This window comes from Betta splendens, chromosome 1 (assembly GCF_900634795.4).
Source record: "Betta splendens chromosome 1, fBetSpl5.4, whole genome shotgun sequence".
NCBI lineage: Eukaryota > Metazoa > Chordata > Actinopteri > Anabantiformes > Osphronemidae > Betta > Betta splendens.
In genome coordinates, this window is record NC_040881.3 from 21,703,227 (window position 1) to 21,722,492 (window position 19,266).

General features: G+C 44.4%; 1 protein-coding gene across 1 annotated transcript in view; it reads right to left on the bottom strand.

Annotated features, from left to right (window-relative positions):
• Positions 1–1,882: 1,882 nt before the first annotated feature.
• LOC129604044 (NACHT, LRR and PYD domains-containing protein 12-like) overlaps positions 1,883–19,266 on the bottom strand; it is a 58,306-nt gene continuing 40,922 nt past the window's right edge. The window contains exons 4-7 of the mRNA XM_055508462.1: positions 3,348–3,521; positions 2,741–2,914; positions 2,074–2,142; positions 1,883–1,913 (exon numbers count right to left, since the gene is read on the bottom strand). Coding sequence (XP_055364437.1) covers positions 1,883–1,913; positions 2,074–2,142; positions 2,741–2,914; positions 3,348–3,521 — 448 coding nt within the window. The remainder of the gene's footprint in view (positions 1,914–2,073; positions 2,143–2,740; positions 2,915–3,347; positions 3,522–19,266) is intronic.

Genomic DNA, 19,266 nt, shown 5'->3' on the forward strand with positions numbered 1-19,266 from the left:
TCGTGTCCCCCTTTAAGGACAACTGTTGGACTGGCATGTAAACATCGGCCTCGGTCATACTTCTATAAACCCACACTTCACTACACTGATGCAGATAACCCCCCCCCCCCCCCCCCCCACACACACACACACACACACACACACACACACACACACCACCTTACAGTCTCACTGTCTGCTCTCCGTCCTGATCTATCTGTCCTCATGTACCGAAGAAAAAATTCCAGCAACGTTTCCACTGGTACTGTGTCACTGTATGTAGGTGAGGTGTGTTTTTGGTTTTGTATTGCTTTGTACTGCAACCTTCTTCCACTGTCGGATTAAGCGCCGGTCAAGCTGGCTGCTGATGAAATTTCCCTGCTTTGGGACTAATAAAGTCCTATTCTATACTGAGGAAACATTTTTAAGAGTCAAACTGATGGAAAGAGTCAAACAAACAGAACCTCTGATTATAGCAATTGGGTTTGAATATTTGGGTCAGATCCAACATAATGAAGCCTTAGAAAAGTGTTGAAGCTTTAGCTGCTGATCATAGATTTGATATTTTTTGACTCATTAAACATTTATTTTGTTTTTATTCTCTCTAACTAAAACTGTTCACATTGTCTGGGAAACAATTTATACTGAGGAAACATTTAAAGGAGTCAAACTGATGAAAACAAACTAAAACTAAACAGTGATTGGACGAAACCAAAGAAGAAGACAGACTTTACCATGAAGACTGTCAGGACTTTGACTCTGTTTCTGTTTTATTTTGAAGGACTTCCTGTTTTGTTCATGTCACAGCTGGTTTGTGTCACTCCCGGCTCTCATTACGCACACCTGCCTGTCATTAGTAATCAGTCACCAGTATATAAGCACCAGTACTACTCACCCAAGCTGGTCGCCAGATTGTTATGCATGTACTCACCACTTTGCAGCATTACCTTGTCTGCTTACTGCCGATCCCGTTCATGACCTTGTTTTCAAGAGACCTGTCTGATCCTTGTCTGTACCTCTGCCGTGACTACCTGGTGACCTTCTTGCTTGTTTTTGGATCTGAGCCTGCCTGCACCTTATCTGTACAGTTGCAGAGCCTCACCGTGTATGAGCCTGCTTGAATTGACCGTGCTTGTACCGAATAAAGCCTGTTCCCTTTCTACCTACAATCTTGTCTGAAGCTATGCATGTGGGCCCGACATGGCTGTGGTTCTGACAAAGACCTTCAGTGTGGATCAGTAAAACATCAGCCTCATGTGTCAGCACAACGCTCCCATCACATTAACTTACACAGAACTAAAACATGGAGTCTGACCTCAGAGTCTCCAGTCGACAGTGACGACTCTCCAGAAAACCACACAGATGCTTCACTCCTGAATCCTGCAGGTTGTTGTTACTCAGGTCCAGTTGTGTCAGATGTGACGGGTTGGACTTCAGAGCTGAGACCAGAGAATCACAGCTGATCCCTGACAACATGCACCTCATCAATCTGTGAGTGAATAAAGAATCAAAGATGTGGATCAAAGCATTAATAATGAGTCAGATTTGTCCTGATCACTGATGTTTAGTCTAAAATGAGCAGAGTGACTTTGTGCTTGTGTTGTTGTGTCGTTGTGATCTCAGCTTCTACATGTCATGCAGACCCAAACAGGACCATTTGTTGGGATGATGGATGCATAGATGCAGAGGAAACCACTGTGAAAACCACGACTGGACTTTTGTACTTGGACCAGTTCTAGTTGTTTCATTAGTCTGTTATGAAAGAACTTTAGGTTTTTTATCCCTAAGAAACAATTTGGATTCAACATTTAAAGAATATTTTATTTTAATTATAATGTTTAGTGTTCTTTCAGTGAAACCGAAGTAAATCAAACTATACAGTAAGTGAACAAAAACCAAACCATTAACTCTCAGGAGCAAAACCTGCTGGTTCCCTGAAGCAGAACCACAGTCAGAACCTAGAACAGTAACAGTCAGTGAACTGACCTCAGAGTCTCCAGTCGACAGTGACGACTCTCCAGAAAACCACACAGATGCTTCACTCCTGAATCCTGCAGGTTGTTTCCACTCAGGTTCAGTTGTGTCAGATGTAACGGGTTGGACTTGGACGGAGCTGAGACCAGAGAATCACAGCTGATCTCTGACAAACTGCAGTAACTCAATCTAAATAAAGGACCAAAATGAAACAGTAGAAAGCAAAGTCAGTTGAACCATTCAGTGTCTCATGATGTGTTTGGAGATAAAGACGCTTCAGAAAGTAGAAGTTTAGAACCTAGAAGGTCCAAACATCAGAACCAACAGGATGCAGGTTAAAACAGTAACAAAGACTCATTAACATTAATGACAACACGCTGCTGCTTCAATTCAGACGTCGTGACTTCACCTCTTCAACTCTGCAGCTTCACCAATGGTTCCATCTAGACTCACTCATGTGCTGACACATTTATCTGAGCTTCTACTAAAGATCCTCATGAGTCCAACTCATGTTCTGGACACATGACATGTTTATAGAAACATACAGAAAATGTTCTATTGACAGAATAACATCGTAACAAAAACATTTTATACTGAGGAAACAATTAATGGAGTCAAACTGATGGAAACAAACTAAAACTTAACAGTGATTGGACAAAACCACAGAAGAAGAAAAAAGACTTTACCATAAAGACCCTCAGTGTGGATCAGTAGAACGTCAGCCTCATGTTTCAGCACAACGTTCACATCACATTAACTTACACAGAACTAAAACATGGAGTCTGACCTCAGAGTCTCCAGTCGACAGTGACGACTCTCCAGAAAACCACACAGATGCTTCACTCCTGAATCCTGCAGCTTGTTCCAGCTCAGGTCCAGTTGTATTAAATGTGACGGGTTGGACTTCAGAGCTGAGACCAGAGAATCACAGCTGATCTCTGACAAACTGCAGTCACTCAATCTGAATAAAGAATCAAATATGAAACAGTAGAAAACACAGAGTCAGGTGAAATAATTCACTGTCTCATGGTGTCGTCATTATTTTCTCTCAGATTCTTCAACAACATCTTTGTGCCTTTACTGTGATTCACTGGTTTGTTCCATGTCGTCTTGATGGAGACAGAACCAACAACATGATCCTGACTGAAAAGTTCCTGTCTAAACTGTGATAAACACCAGTGAACTTCAGGCTTCGTCACCACAGAGAACAGAGACACTGACTCCACACATGCTTTAGGACCAAAGTGTCTCCATAGGATCCAAGCTGTCAGTGACCTTTGACCTTCTCCACTTCTCTAGTCTCAGTCAGTTCTAAGAGTCACGATCAAACATCATCAAACATTTAAACAACATTTTCTCTAGAAACCTAGAACAGTAACAGTCAGTGAACTGACCTCAGAGTCTCCAGTCGACAGTGACGACTCTCCAGAAAACCACAAAGATGCTTCACTCCTGAATCCTGCAGCTTGTTGTTACTCAGGTCCAGTTGTGTCAGATGTGACGGGTTGGACTTCAGAGCTGAGACCAGAGAATCACAGCTGATCTCTGACAAACTGCAGAGACTCAATCTGAATAAAGAACCAAAGATGTGGATCAAAGCATTAATAATGAGTCAGATTTGTCCTGATCACTGATGTTTATTGTAAAATGAGCAGGGTGACTTTGTGCTTGTGTTGTTGCGTCGTCATGATCTCAGCTTCTACATGTCATGCTCTGGGTTCATTAGACATTATTAGTTCCATTTCCTGTTTTATTTTGTACTCATTTCCAGTTTTTGGTGCACCATGTTGTTCCAGTATTACTTTTGGTCACATCATTCGTTCAGCTGCAGTCAATTAGCAATTTGTCATGTATTTAGTCTCCAGCACTCACCTCATTCCTCCATGTTATAACCACTTTCCAGCGTTTATCCTGGTCTAGTCGTTACCGAACCTGTGACTGAGTTTGTTGTTTTGCCTGATCCTTGCCTGTACTGTCGCCTGATCTAACTGCCTGGTTACCAGTAAGCTTTGTTTGAACTTGGATTCTGCCTGCACCCTGTGATCATCTGAGTATCGACCACTGCCTGAACCTTAAATCCTTCTAATTTACCTGCTTGTCTCCAGTGCCGTGCACGTGGGTCCGCCATATTAAGCAGGCTGACACTAAACATCATCCACATGGCAGCACAATAATAGAACACCTGTTGATGTCAGCACTGATTCACAAGCTGCTGCTGGAACAAGTAGAAAACCAGACGTGTTGGATCAAAGACTTCATCTGGTTCCTTTGATTAAACGTTTTAAACTCTTTAAATCTGAACTATTCTGTCGTCTGATGGAAAAAGTTCAGACTAACATTTGATCAAACTCCAAACTGACCATTATTGATGAAGTGAATCATCTTTAGAATAGATCCCAGTCAGATGGATGTTCTCTCCTCTGGTTCTACATGGAACCTAGAACTTTCTGTAGCAACATGTCTGCAGCCTCATATTCATGCTTCTGTTTCCTGCTTGTGTCTCTACAAAGTGACATCATTGTCTGACAGAAAGCATCACACACAGGTTCAAACTGCTGTTCTGTCGTAAACACCATTAATGGGGAGTTAATCAGACGCCACTAAAGATCCTTCAAACATGGTTTACTCGGAGTCTCTGCTGCTGAGTCACATTTAAAGAAAAAGGCGTCACAAACATCTCTTCATGACCTTCATAGACTTTATAGAGTCACAATAAACTGTCAATCATTCCTGCAGGTTTTTGACATGATTCTTTTTTCATTCTAGATCAAGTGGATACGTTTGAATTGATGAGCTGAAAAACTGCTGCTTGGACATGAAACACGAAAAACACTGACCTCATAGTCTCCAGTCGACAGTGAGGACTCCCCAGTCCAGCACACAGAACTTTCACTGAGTCCTGCAGGTTGTTGTTGCTCAGGTCCAGATGTGTCAGATGTGACGGGTTGGACTTCAGAGCTGAGGCCACAACTTCACAGTGAGTCTTTGTGAGTACACAGCTAAAAAGTCTGTGATGACAGAAAATATAAAGTCTATAAATGTGAAGTTACTGTGACACAATCTGTATGGGGTTCCGAATGTAAAAAGAAATAACTATAACTAATTTTCTCACATTTAACTAAATGACTTAACATGTTTTCTCACATTTAGTTAAATGTGCAAAAGTCTAAATGTAAATGTTAAATGTTAAATGTTAAATGTAAATGTAAATGTAAATGTAAATGTAAATGTTAAATGTTAAATCTAAATGATAAATGTTAAATCTAAAAAACTGAATATTTAGGTAGACTCCACCCCCTAAGATCCTAGATCAGTGACGCGGACTCAAACACGTCAAATAGTACGCATAGCTCCACCCACATCTGACTCTGGATCGGTGCACGAAAATACTGGAGAAAAGCCTGAAGTCGAAGCCATCATGGCCGTCAGCTCCAACTCCCCCCCGTTAGCGGAGATTGAACGGGCTGTAACGGCAAGTGTGCGGGCTGAGGCTCCGCTTCAAACTGCTGTTCTGTCGTAAACACCATTAATGAGGAGTCAAGTAGGTTTAAAAAGAATATTTCTGTGGCGCCGGTGAAGAATTAGTTAGCTGACTTTACTAGCTAGCTGAAGTTACGGCCACGCTATAAACAAAAGTTTCCAGGTCAGATGTGGGCGGGGTTTGCACGCACTGTTTGAGGTGTTTGAATTCGTGTCTCTGATCTGAGACCAGCACTGTTTGAGGGTAGGGGTGGAGCCTACTTGCACATTCATGAATATTCAGTCTTGCACTCGGCAAACATTTAACATTTTCATTTACATGTAACATTTACATTTAACATTTAACATTTACATTTAACATTTAACATTTACATTTACATTTACATTTACATTTACATTTACATTTACATTTACATTTACATTTACATTTAACATTTACATTCAGACCTTGCACATTTAACTAAATGTAAAAAAAAACATGTTGTGTCATTTAGTTAAATGTGAGAAAACTAGTTATAGGTGCTCCTTTTACATTCGGCACCCCATACAAACTGAGCTGTAGATCAGTTTGTGTCACATCCATCAAAAACCAGAAGAACCAAATACAGATCATAGAAACATGTTGCAGACGCTTCATCCACTGAAAGAAACGACCATCAGCTGTGATCACATGTCAACTGTCAAAAGCTTTTAGCAGAAACTCTTCAGAGCTAAAGTTTCTCGGCTTGATGGAGCTTTACACCAAATCCAACAAAAAAAAGTCAGAAGATCCTGATGTTCACTAACTTTAAAGCTGATGTGATCTGACCCTCAACAAAGACGTTTTCTAGGAACCAGTAGTTGATGTTTTCACTCTGTGAACTTTTAGATTCTGTGTGAAGTGTTTCTCTTTAACACTGAGGCTTCAGCTTAAAGTTGCTGTAGAATATTAATGAACACATTAACGTTGGACTTACTTAAACTTTCTGCAGTTCCTCACAGCTGGAATCAGTCTCCGTCGTCCCTCCTCTGATGATTTGTACTTATTCAGGTCCAACTCATCCAGAACCTCCTCTGACATCTGCAGCATGTAGGCCAGAGCTGAGCACTGGATCAAGGAGAGTTCCTTCTCTGATCTGTTCTCTGACTTCAGGAACTCTTGGATCTGCTGATGGACTGAGTGGTCGTTCATCTCCATCAGACAGTGGAAGATGTTGATGCTTCTGTCTGGAGAGATTTTGTCACTGTTTATCTCCTTCAGGTTGTTGATGATTCTCTGGATGGTTTTCTGGACTGTTCTCTGTGTGACCCAGCAAACCTCCTAAGATTCTCTGGTTGGACTCCAGACAGAGGCCATGAAGGAAGCGAACAAACAGGTCCAGGTGTCCACTTGGACTGTGGAGGGATTCCTCCATGGTTCTAATCAGGACAACATCCAGAGCAGCACTGGACTCTTTCGGGAAGTTCTCCAGTTCCTTCATCTTCCCGTTGATGTAACAGAGCATCATGTGAACAGCAGCCAGAAACTCCTGAACGCTTAGATGAACAAAGCTGAACATCTTGTCCTTGGTTTTCCTCCCTCGCTCCTGTTTAAAGATCTCTGTGAACACTCCTGAACACACTGAGGCTCCTCTGACATCGATGCCGCTCTCTTTCAGATCTTCCTCATAGAAGATCAAGTTTCCCTTTAGCAGCTGCTTAAAAGCCAGTTTAGCCAATGACTTGATGTAGTTGCTGCTCTGTTCTGGTCCGTACTTGTCTTTAGTCCGATCCATCTGAAACCCCAGGAACTCTGCGTACATCTCCGTCAGGGTCTTGGGCAGCTCTCCTCCCTCTCTGGTTTCCAGCAGATCCTCCAGAACCGTAGCAGTGATCCAGCAGAAGACTGGGATGTGGCACATGATGTGGAGGCTTCGTGCCGTCTTGATGTGGGACATGATTGTATTGCTCTGCTCCTCATCTGTGAACCTCTTCCTGAAGAACTCCTCCTTCTGTGGGTCAGTGAACCCTCTGACCTCCGTCACCACGTCAACAAAGTCTCCATGAATCTGAATGGCTGCTGCAGGTCGTGTGGTGATCCAGATGCGAGCAGAGCGTAGTAGTTTTCCTCTGATGAGGTTTGTCAGCAGCTCATCCACTGAGGTGGACTCTGTAACGTCACGTTGACCCGTCTCCTTCTCACTGGTGCTACAGTCCAGTTGGAGGCGACTCTCGTCCAGTCCATCAAACACAAACAGAAGTTTGAAGCTGCTGTTGTCATAGTTGCTGTTTCCTGATGACTGTAGATGTGTAAAGATGTAATTCAGAGCCTCCAGGCTGATGGACTCAGTTTCTGGGATACATTCATGAATGAGCTCTGACAAACTAAACTTCTGTCCCTTCAGTGGATTCAGTCGACGGAAGGTGAAGGGGAAAATCAGATGCACCTCTTGATTGGACCTTTGTTGGGTCCAGTCCAACACAAACTTGTTCACAAGGACTGTTTTTCCAATCCCAGCGATTCCATTGGTCAACACTGTTCTGATGCGTCTGTATTTACCAGGGGGATGTTTGAACAGGTCACTGGGCTTCACTGGCTCCTCTGCTGATCTTTGCTTCTGCTGTGTCGTCTCAAGCTGTTGGACCTCATGCTGTGTGTTGATGTGTGAATCCGGCCCAGCTGTGATGTACAGCTCTGTGTAGATGTCATCCAGACGTTGGTCGACTTCTGACCAGCCTGGTTTCACACAGAGAAACTGGTCTTGGAGGTTTGATTGAAGCATCTGCTGGTAATATGTGATTGGCCGTGGCTCTGGTACTGGAACCATCAGATCTGGGTCTAACAAAACACAAAGAAGACAAAGTGTGAGATGTCAGCAAATGTCTGGTTCATTAATTCAAGTCTTTGTGCTAATGAACAAACATTAGAACTAGTGAAGAGAAGAACTTTGTTATATCTGATTATTAATGTACTGTAAATTCTCCTCCACATTTAACCAACTTAACCTCCAAACAGTCAATGTGTGATTGGGTCTGCGATGTTAAATGTAGAGATAAATCCTCTTACTCTGCAAACAATCAACCAGCTCATCCTGCTTAATCCTCCTCAGGAAGTTCACTGTGATCTTCAGAAATGCATCTCTGCTGCTCTTCCTCTGCTCTTCGTCATCATCATCACCATCCAACTCCTCTTCTTCCTCCATCTGACTCTCTAAGAATTCTGGGTAATCTGGACTCAGAACCTTCTGCATCTTCTTCAGCTCCTTTTTCACAAACGTGACAATGTTTTCCTCCAGCAGCTGGAACAGAAACTATATAAATGACCTGATCCAACTAAAACCATGGAGCCAAACATCAGATCCATGTTGGACACACTGACATCCACTGGTCTAAAAAGTGCAGCATGGATATGATTGAACACAACAGATGAACAGTAGTAGTTGTACATGTACAGACCGTAAATATGGAGTCTAGCTGTGTTTGGTGCTGCTGGACAGACTGAGCACTGGGAACCTCTGAGCTCTGCTGGTCCACTCTGTGGAGGAACCATGAAGAATGAGTCCACACAGAGACACACACAAGGTAAAGGTCCATGAAGTGATGTTGGATGTGAGCAGTGAGTCAGAGACTCCCTATAGTGGTGAAGGTTTACTGTCAGTCAGTTGCTTCAGTCTCAGCTCTGAACAACATATATCTCTGCCTTCCTCACTGAACAAGGCTGAAGAGTTGGAACAAGGAGTCTGCTGGGATCAGACTGGTTGTACTCGGCAGCTCCCAGTGGGTATATGTTGAACTAGTTACTTTTAACTACTTCCTACATTCATTCATTGTTGGACGTCGGCTCCGTTGTCGACACTGGTGACAAACAGTCGTCTCTACTGTACCACATCACAACTAAAGTCGCCAGTAGTAACTTCAATTTACTGCTGCAAGTGAAGAAGCTTCAAGACATTTGAACAAAACCTTCATGTAGAGACGCTAATAAACAGATTTGATCAGAGATGATCAGCTGCTTCCTTTGACGTCAGCACTTCATTAGAAGAGGAGCAGCGCCTGAGACCCTCTACAGGATCAGAGCTTTAGCTACTGCTGGATGGAGATTTGATCAATGATCAGAGTGAAGAAAGCTTCTCCTTCACATCAACACTTCAAACACAAATCAACCAGATCAACAAATGGAAACAACACGAATGTTTATCATCAGAAAAAGTTTACATCAGATTGTTGAGAATCATTCAAACTGACAACAACTCACTGTGACTCTGATACAGGTTGGTCTTTGAAATTAATAACAAGCTCGATTGACTGGTTGCTCTTTAAGGACACACAGCTGGGTCCAGGTCCAGGTCCAGGTCCAGGTCCAGGTTCAGGTCCAGGTTCAGGTTCAGCAGATCCTTGTCTTTGTTGGGACCTGATAGAAAAACACTTACGGTGACTCTCACACATTGAGTCCTAATTGAGCAGCAACAGTAAATCAGTGGTGTGTCTGTGACTTGGAGACAGAATCATCACCTCTGAGCTTTGTTCTGGTTCTCATGGTCCCCACACAGACTGGTTTTAGAGGGAGGGGCTCCATCCTCTCTGTCCTCACACTGGTTCATGCTGCTGGATTCACACTTTCTACCTTCATGTGGAGAAGAAACACAAATCATTCATCTGCACATCAACTCAATAATATTTCAACTTAATTGAGCCCACATTGAGGAAATTATTCTTTGGATTTTAACCCAGGGGATGGAAAAGTCCAAGCTAGTGTGAACTAGAAGACACACTTATCCACCAAATCCTGCTTCATCATCATCATCATCATCATCATCATCATCATCATCATCATCATCATCATCATCATCATCAGTTCCTCCACTGATTGTCTCTTCTTCTGTGGTTCATATCAGTGTCAGCTGGATGCAGTCAGACAGTGGGAGGCAGAAGAAGCTGCACCAGCTGCTCTACTTCTGTCAGAGACCACAACCAGTCTGATCACATTGACATAAACTACTGTAACAGACATCCTTTGACTCACACAATGACTCTGACTCTAATTGCTGAGTCCATTAAATGGCACAGAGAATTCACTTGAGTTTGTTGTCTTTGGATTTAACTACTACTAAAATTCCAGTCGTCATGGTTTGTTAATTCTGGGTTATGGTTTTACGGCAGAAAAGGCATCAGAATAAAGAAGCTTCTCTGCTGGAGTTCTGGGACTTTTTTCTGTGTTTGCTTGAATTCAACTGGAAGGATTCTGTCTGTGGATCAGTCCTTATCTCCCACAATCACATGTGAGGAGCATCAGAGCTCAGCAGCAACAATGTCCAACATGGTCATAGAATGATTTCATTTTCAAATGCAGTGTGATTTGACAAACTGTACTCAAGTGTTTTACAGAACCAACTGAATGATCAACTTAGAAGAACTTAACAGAAAGTGAACTGCTGAATAGCACATAAAGAAAGTTTAAATCCAGCAGACCCTTGTTTCCTCGTTTAAAACTTACTGCATGAGGAGAAGCGGTAGCAGGATTTGTGGTGTGTTTAGGTGGTGAATTTGTTTAACTGAAAGTGACACATGGAGTCTGTGAGAAAGTTCTGAGGAAGAGGACGTTCTGTCAAAGTGTTCTGTTCTGGAACACTTTGAATTGAATTGATTGCAGTCTCAGCCCTCATACTGTTGAACAAATTCTATTTCTAAACAAAAACCCTAATTAAATAACTTCACATGCATTGCGGGCTTATACACACTTCAAAAGCAGTTCAAGTCAATGAAGAAGTTAAATATGCTTTATATATAAGTTACAAGATATACAGATAGAAAGATGAACTTTATTGATCCCTCAGCAGCGAAATTCAACTGCTGGAACAGCCACAAGAACGCAGCAAAGGAATTGTGCAGGATTGCAGGACCAGAATAACTGGTTAATACATCACAAAGGCACGTGGAGGCAGTGACCTCACAGCTAAAGCATACATCCCTCAGCGGACTGTTGTTCAGCACGTGCTCCTCAGTAATACATGAGTACTTTGTCAAGACACTCAGTAACATTGATGAGCAGAGCTCCTTAGTCCTGGTATAATTTCAGCTGCTTCTATAACTACAACAGAAGGAATGTTCAAACAGCGCCAGACCGATTCTAGTTCAGCTCCAAACACTGTTTACATAGATCCTGCAGTGACAGAGAAGCCAACGTGCTGCTTCCTGATTTCAACAACTGAACGACAAGCGACCAGTCGGTCACCAGTTAAAGTGCTCACTGAAAAACTCACAACATAGAAAAGCAGAAAAGCAGAAAACACCACATTCCTGGACCTGTTCTGAGCGGACAGTACCACCGACTGTGAGCTCAGAACCAGAAACAGGACAAATATCAACTCCTCACATCTGGTTCCTGTCGGCATTAAATTGACAGAAGTGGATGGTGTCTCTTCTTACTCTACGTTAACAAACAGAAGCAGTCACAGTAATGTTGTTAAACACTCACCTCCTCAACTTTTCTTCTTTTTTTTTGGTGTTTATTTTAACTTTTCTCCTTCTGCTCTGTTTTCTCTAAATGGAATCTGAACTCACTGAACACCTTTGGTTGTTGCTTCTGTACCTGGATCCCGTGTTCACAGAGGCTCCGCCCCCTCTCTATTTACAGGAAACCAGGTGAGTTTAATGACTAAGAAGCAGCACATGAACAGGGAACATTCCATAAAACCTGTTAAAGTGTTTTTTATCTGCTGCAGCAGTTTGTCTGCGTCTCCAGCTGCTTGTTTCAGTGTGTAGCTAGTAGTAGTAAGTATCATGCTGTGAGTTACTCCAGCTGATCTGTTGGAACCAGTAAAATGTTTACATTTTTCATCGTCTTTACTGCTTAAAGATCCATCCACACGCTTTTTTCATGCTCCACATTGCTAAAGAATTGGACCTTGATGTCTCAGTAAGGTGTCTGTAACTTTTCATGTCAAAAAGCGCTGTAGATCGCCCACACGGCCCGTCTGAAAATGTGTTTTAAGCTCTCGTCCACAACGCCCGGTTTTCGGAGTGCGTTGCAAGCAAAATTGATCGCCACAACCCTTTGAGGAAACGCATAGCCATGATGCACCGTGGGGATCAAACTTTACGGTCACTGATCCACTGTAACAGCGACACTGGCTGACTCGTCCTCGTAGTGGAGTTCAACCATATGTTTGATCCAAAATCTGACTCTGAAGTCGAATGGGAGGCTGTTGAAGTGGTCACACTTTGACTGACGCAAGGTGGCAGATTCACATTTAATTTAATTTATTGATTTATATAATACGCAACTTGATTAGCTGCTAACGCTAATACTAATGGTTGCAAATTAGCAGCCTGAATTAATACAACAAAATATTCATAACACGACTACAGCTTGTTTGGGAGCATAGCTTGATAAACTAATATAAACTCATTTTATGTTATATATTTTATGTTTTTTTTATTTCTCGTGCTGCTGCTGTGTGAAAATAATTTTTCTTTAATGGGATCTTCAGCTGCAGCTTATATCTTGCCGTATTTGTCTGTAATTAAGTGTCAATGTAGTGAATGCCTACAGAGGCATGGTGTGACAGCAAATATTGCTTTCAAGATATTTCATGTGTTTATTACTTTTATTAATAAATTAAAATTTCGATAAATCTTACCTCAAGACGCCTGAACCAGTTGCCAAACCTACTGTCATGTATAGTTGATGACTCCAGGACTGGAGCCAGTATGATTAAATGTGTATTCATTACAGAACACATTTAATATACAGTATATCAGACAATTACACTTGCATGGAATAAATCAGTATCTCAGAAATTCATAAAAAACTTTACAACATTTTACTATTTGCAGAGTAATCATAATGTACCTGGGAACTCTGGTTTACAAACATAGTTTTGTTTCTAAATATATATTGACCTTATATTTTTTTAATTGCTTATAGTAAGGTGTATGTCTGTGTGTATCTCAAGTTGTTGCAGGTATCTGGCCTAGAAGTCTTGTTAGCTGGTGCTGGGGACTTCTAGGGCGAAGAGTCCAAGTCATCCCACCTTCCCTGGTCTGGATCAGGGCATTGTTTCCTGAGGGACAAGGCACATATGTTGGACTTAGACCACCTATGAAATACCTAAATTATTGTTTTTTAGCAATACCTCAATAAAAGCTGAAATATTATAAAATATTTGTCTGTTTTCCCTCATTAGGTATATACATACAAAAATAGTTCAGTGAAACAGCAATAGTCAAAGCCAACTTTATTTTTAACCAATGCACCAGCACTATAATGCTGGATAAGTTACCGTCACAGTTCAATTTGCAGACCACCAAATGAACGGGTAGGATTCATAGTTATGTTGAAAGCATAGTTTCTGGAGTGGAACAGGTACAGTCATGAGCAGTTGGCTGGGGAGATGTGAGGATCTTTTTTGTCTTCACGTGTTGGAAGACATCGGAAGCAGTGCAGCTGCTGTACAGATGGAGGATGCAGCTGTTTTCCTTGACACCACTCTAGAAGGTATAAAGAATAGAATAGCAGATTAATGAAATGACCAGTATTTCCTATGTATCTCACAACCTTTACAGATCTAAACAATAAATAGAGGTAGTTAGATCAGTTTTAATGGTTTGTGGAGCAAACACATTTTCAACTTATTTTATAGTGCTAGTTTGTTAAATCTTAGCATGACATTAATGACCTCCTTTCTGTCAGGTTGCTCAAATTCTGCTCAAAGGGCCGGTAGGACAGGGATGTTTACAAGGTCCTCCATAGAACAACCTGAGTCCAGCAGGACTTTATTGAAGATGGTCTCCATCACATTTTCCACATAATCTGCACCATAACACTAGAGTTAAAAATTACTCGTTAACAGACTAAAATATCGAAATAAGTTGACCAACTGCATACAGAGTAAATATATAGACAATAATATAGATCAGATTATGAATACCACAACTACTGAAATGTGAAATGCAAAATCTCAAATAAAACTGCATATTGGCCAACAAATGATTATACTGCTGTTAAATGTACATACCTTTGCTCCTGAGGTGAGCACTCTTCTACTCTTCTACAAGGTAGCTGTGTGTCAGTTTGAGAAGCAACCTCCTCGCGTTTCGGTAGCTGGCTTGCGTCAGCCTGTATAAAAAAATGTCACGTTTATAGCTGAAGTAGCTGACTAGATAAGCAACAACACACATGTTAGACTTAGATAGAACCTGCCATAACCCAAATTCACAGGTCTACTCGGGCTACAACATACACACGACAGGCTCGGTAGTAATTAGAAACACAGCTGACTCTCACAACTTACTAGCGCTAGCCGCTAACGTTAGCCGCTAAGGCTGTGCTACCATCGCGCTAGCAGCTATAATGTGAGCTGAGTGAATGACCTCAGTACCATATATCACACGATTTGAACCAGACAAATGCTGGAGAGGCTTGGACTCATCCAAATTGCGTATCAGCACCTTGCAACACTGTCTCTCTCTGTCGCTGTAGCTGTTAGATTCAACGGTTCTAGCAATTAGCATTCCTTACACAGGAGTGAAGCTACATTATAAACAGAGAAACTTCTGGAGTACATACATCAAATGAGTATCTTACGTTTGGGGAAGCAGCAAGTGGGCGCTTCTTCAACCTGAGTGACTTCTTCTTCTTTTGTCTTTTAAATGGCGAGTTTGAACAGGTCACTGGGCTTCACTGGCTCCTCTGCTGATCTTTGCTTCTGCTGTTTCGTCTCAAGCTGTTGGACCTCATGCTGTGTGTTGATGTGTGAATCCGGCCCAGCTGTGATGTACAGCTCTGTGTAGATGTCATCCAGACGTTGGTCGACTTCTGACCAGCCTGGTTTCACACAGAGAAACTGGTCTTGGAGGTTTGATTGAAGCATCTGCTGGTAATATGTGATTGGCCGTGGCTCTGGTACTGGAACCATCAGATCTGGGTCTAACAAAACACAAAGAAGACAAAGTGTGAGATGTCAGCAAATGTCTGGTTCATTAATTCAAGTCTTTGTGCTAATGAACAAACATTAGAACTAGCGAAGAGAAGAACTTTGTTATATCTGATTATTAATGTTACTGTAAATTCTCCTCCACATTTAACCAACTTAACCTCCAAACAGTCAATGTGTGATTGGGTCTGCGATGTTAAATGTAGAGATAAATCCTCTTACTCTGCAAACAATCAACCAGCTCATCCTGCTTCATCCTCCTCAGGAAGTTCACTGTGATCTTCAGAAACGCGTCTCTGCTGCTCTTCCTCTGCTCTTCATCCTCACCATCCAACTCCTCCGAGGGTGACAGGGACCGGAACGACCGCTACAGGGCCGACAGGAACGGGGCCTGGAGCGCCCTCAACTGGGCCGACAGGAACTACGGAACCGACAGGGACAGGAACGACCTCAACTTGGCCGACAGGGACTGGAACGGCCGCAACATGGCCGACAGGGACTGGAACGGCCGCAACATGGCCGACAGGGACTGGAACGGCCGCAACATGGCCGACAGGGACTGGAACGGCCGCAACATGGCCGACAGGGACTGGAACGGCCGCAACATGGCCGACAGGGACTGGAACGGCCGCAACATGGCCGACAGGGACTGGAACGGCCGCAACATGGCCGACAGGGACTGGAACGGCCGCAACATGGCCGACAGGGACTGGAACGGCCGCAACATGGCCGACAGGGACTGGAACGGCCGCAACATGGCCGACAGGGACTGGAACGGCCGCAACATGGCCGACAGGAACCGGGACGGCGTCCCCTCCGGAGCCGGCATGACTGCTTACAGCTCCCGAGCTCGACGGAGGAGACGTCGGGCCTGATTGGGTGGAACTAACAGTCGTCAGACGGACGGTGCCCTCTGACTGGGACAAGGACTGAGCGTGACTGGACGGGACTGGGACGTGACTCGACTGGACTGGAACGTGACCGGACTGGACTGGGACCTGGACTGGTCTCGACTGGACTGGGACCTGGACTGGTCTCGACTGGACTGGGACCTGGACTGGTCTCGACTGGACTGGGACCTGGACTGGTCTCGACTGGACTGGGATCTGGACTGGGCTCGACTGGACTGGGCTCGACTGGACTGGGCTCGACTGGACTGGGCTCGACTGGACTGGGATCTGGACTGGGCTCGACTGGACTGGGATCTGGACTGGGCTCGACTGGACTGGGATCTGGACTGGGCTCGACTGGACTGGGACCTGGACTGGGACCTGGACTGGTCTCGACTGGACTAGGCTCGACTGGACTGGGATCTGGACTGGGATCTGGACTGGGCTCGACTGGACTGGGCTCGACTGGACTGGGCTCGACTGGACTGGGATCTGGACTGGGCTCGACTGGACTGGGATCTGGACTGGGCTCGACTGGACTGGGATCTGGACTGGGCTCGACTGGACTGGGGCTGGAACCTGAGCATGACAGGGCTGCACTAGAGCATGAGCGTGGCGAGGCTGAGCGGCGACTGGAGCCTGAGCGTGGCGAGGCTGAGCGGCGACTGGAGCCTGAGCGGGGCATGGCGGACCTGGGGACTGGGCAAAACACGGCGGACCTGGGGACTGGGCAAAACACGACTGAGCTGGGGACTGGGCAAAACACGACTGAGCTGGGGACTGGGCAAAACACGACTGAGCTGGGGACTGGGCAAAACACGACTGAGCTGGGGACTGGGCAAAACACGACTGAGCTGGGGACTGGGCAAAACACGACTGAGCTGGGGACTGGGCAAAACACGACTGAGCTGGGGACTGGGCAAAACACGACTGAGCTGGGGACTGGGCAAAACACGACTGAGCTGGGGACTGGGCAAAACACGACTGAGCTGGGGACTGGGCAAAACACGACTGAGCTGGGGACTGGGCAAAACACGACTGAGCTGGGGACTGGGCAAAACACGACTGAGCTGGGGACTGAACAGCGCGCGGCTAAACTGGGGACTGAACAGCGCGCGGCTAAACTGGGGACTGAACAGCGCGCGGCTAAACTGGGGACTGAACAGCGCGCGGCTAAACTGGAGACTGAACAGCGCGCGGCTAAACTGGAGACTGAACAGCGCGCAGCTAAACTAGAGACTGAACAGCGCGCGGCTAAACTAGAGACTGAACAGCGCGCGGCTGGACTGGAGACTGAACAGCGCGCGGCTGAACTAGAGACTGAACAGCGCGCGGCTGGACTGGAGACGGGGGACCGCGTGAGTACAGGAAATCCTCCCAGCGGAACAACCATGGAGCTGGGCAGGTTGGTGCAGGCACGACGGTCCGACGGGGCTGGGAGGAGGAAACCGAAACCATCGGCGGTGCGACCGGCGCTGGCGTGGTGCGGAGCGCGTCCCTTAGCTCATCGAACTTCGCGCACAGTCGCTCATAGAGGCGACGAACACTGGGGCGCTCTAACGCGCTGTCATCGTCCTCCAGCGTCAATATCGCCACCTCCACGGCGCTGCGCTGGTTCTCCGGGTTAATCGCCCGTCGGTAATCCTCCGCGAGGATCTTAAAATAGACTTGGAGGTTGCTAGGTAGCTCAGCGCAGGTAAATTCCATACCCCCTCGGGAGAATAATACTCGCCGTTAAAAAAAAAAAAAAAGCGAGAAAAAACAGTCACTGACCCGACCGGAGGCTGAGTGCTGGCTGGGTCCAAGTTTGGCCAGATTGTTCTGTCAAACTCGAAGCAGGCGGCGGACCCACATGCACAGCATAGAGGCACGATTATGATAAAGCACAGGTTTATTAGATAAAGCAGGGTCAGGCGGTCCAGGTCGTACACGAAAGCGTTCAGTGAAGTGCTACGCACGGGAGCAGGCAATCTCTAATCAAATGTCCAGGCAGGGTTCGGTACACAAGCAGACTCGGTGAAGGTACCGGCAGGGATAAGACAAACTCACGGTCAGATGTTCGGTCCAGGTTCATTTCACAGGCGACGGTACAAACAAGGATCAGGCAGGATACACGGTCAAGGTAATACAGGAACAAAACACGAGGGTCACGGAACACGGAACATGAAACACGGGAACGAGGAAACTCAGGGAAACTAAGACTCTCAGGAAACACACGAAACTCAGGACACTCAGGAAACTAAGAAACTCAACAATCTGGCGGCGAACTAGGGGCACAGGTGGTGATTAAATACGTGACTTGATTACTGATTGGTAACAGGTGTGGATACTGGGAACCGGAGAGTGACGACTGAGTGAACAGGAAGTTAACAAAATAAAACAGGATGTGACAGATGGCGTGAAACATGACAGGAAACAACTGGAAACAAAACCCAAATCATGACACAATAAATGTGCATAATATCTCCACATGGTTTAATTAATAAAAAAGTTGTCTTTATAATTTTTCTTGTTAGTTAATTTCAGTGATTAATGTTTGTGTTTCTTACATTATCACGAATAATATCATTTTGTGTTTAATCTCTGACGCAGCACATAAACATGTAATATTACACAAAAACCTGTTAAACCGGTTTTTAGCTGCAGCAACAGTTTGTCTGCGACTACTAGTGATGGGTCCGTCAACCCCGACGCGCATGCGTCAAGCTCATAGAGCGATACAGTTCCTGTATCAGTCACTGTCTGACGCGCCAGACTGTGTTTATAATGAAGCGCATGTGTCGGGCTGCATCTGCCAAAAGGAATCCCTGAGCGTTTGCCGTTCATCGTCAAAATCTATAATTCATCTCATATCGGAAAATAAGGTGTCTTTTTTTGATTTAATTTTATAATAAAGTGAAAGTTTATTAATAAAATAATTAATCAAAAAAAGGTTTTCACTGGATCTATCTAAATTCAGATTAATTTCAAAGTGACTCTTAGTTTACTAATCATTATTTTATGCAGGTTTGACAGAACTTTCCTATTTAAACAAAACCACCTCACAGTGT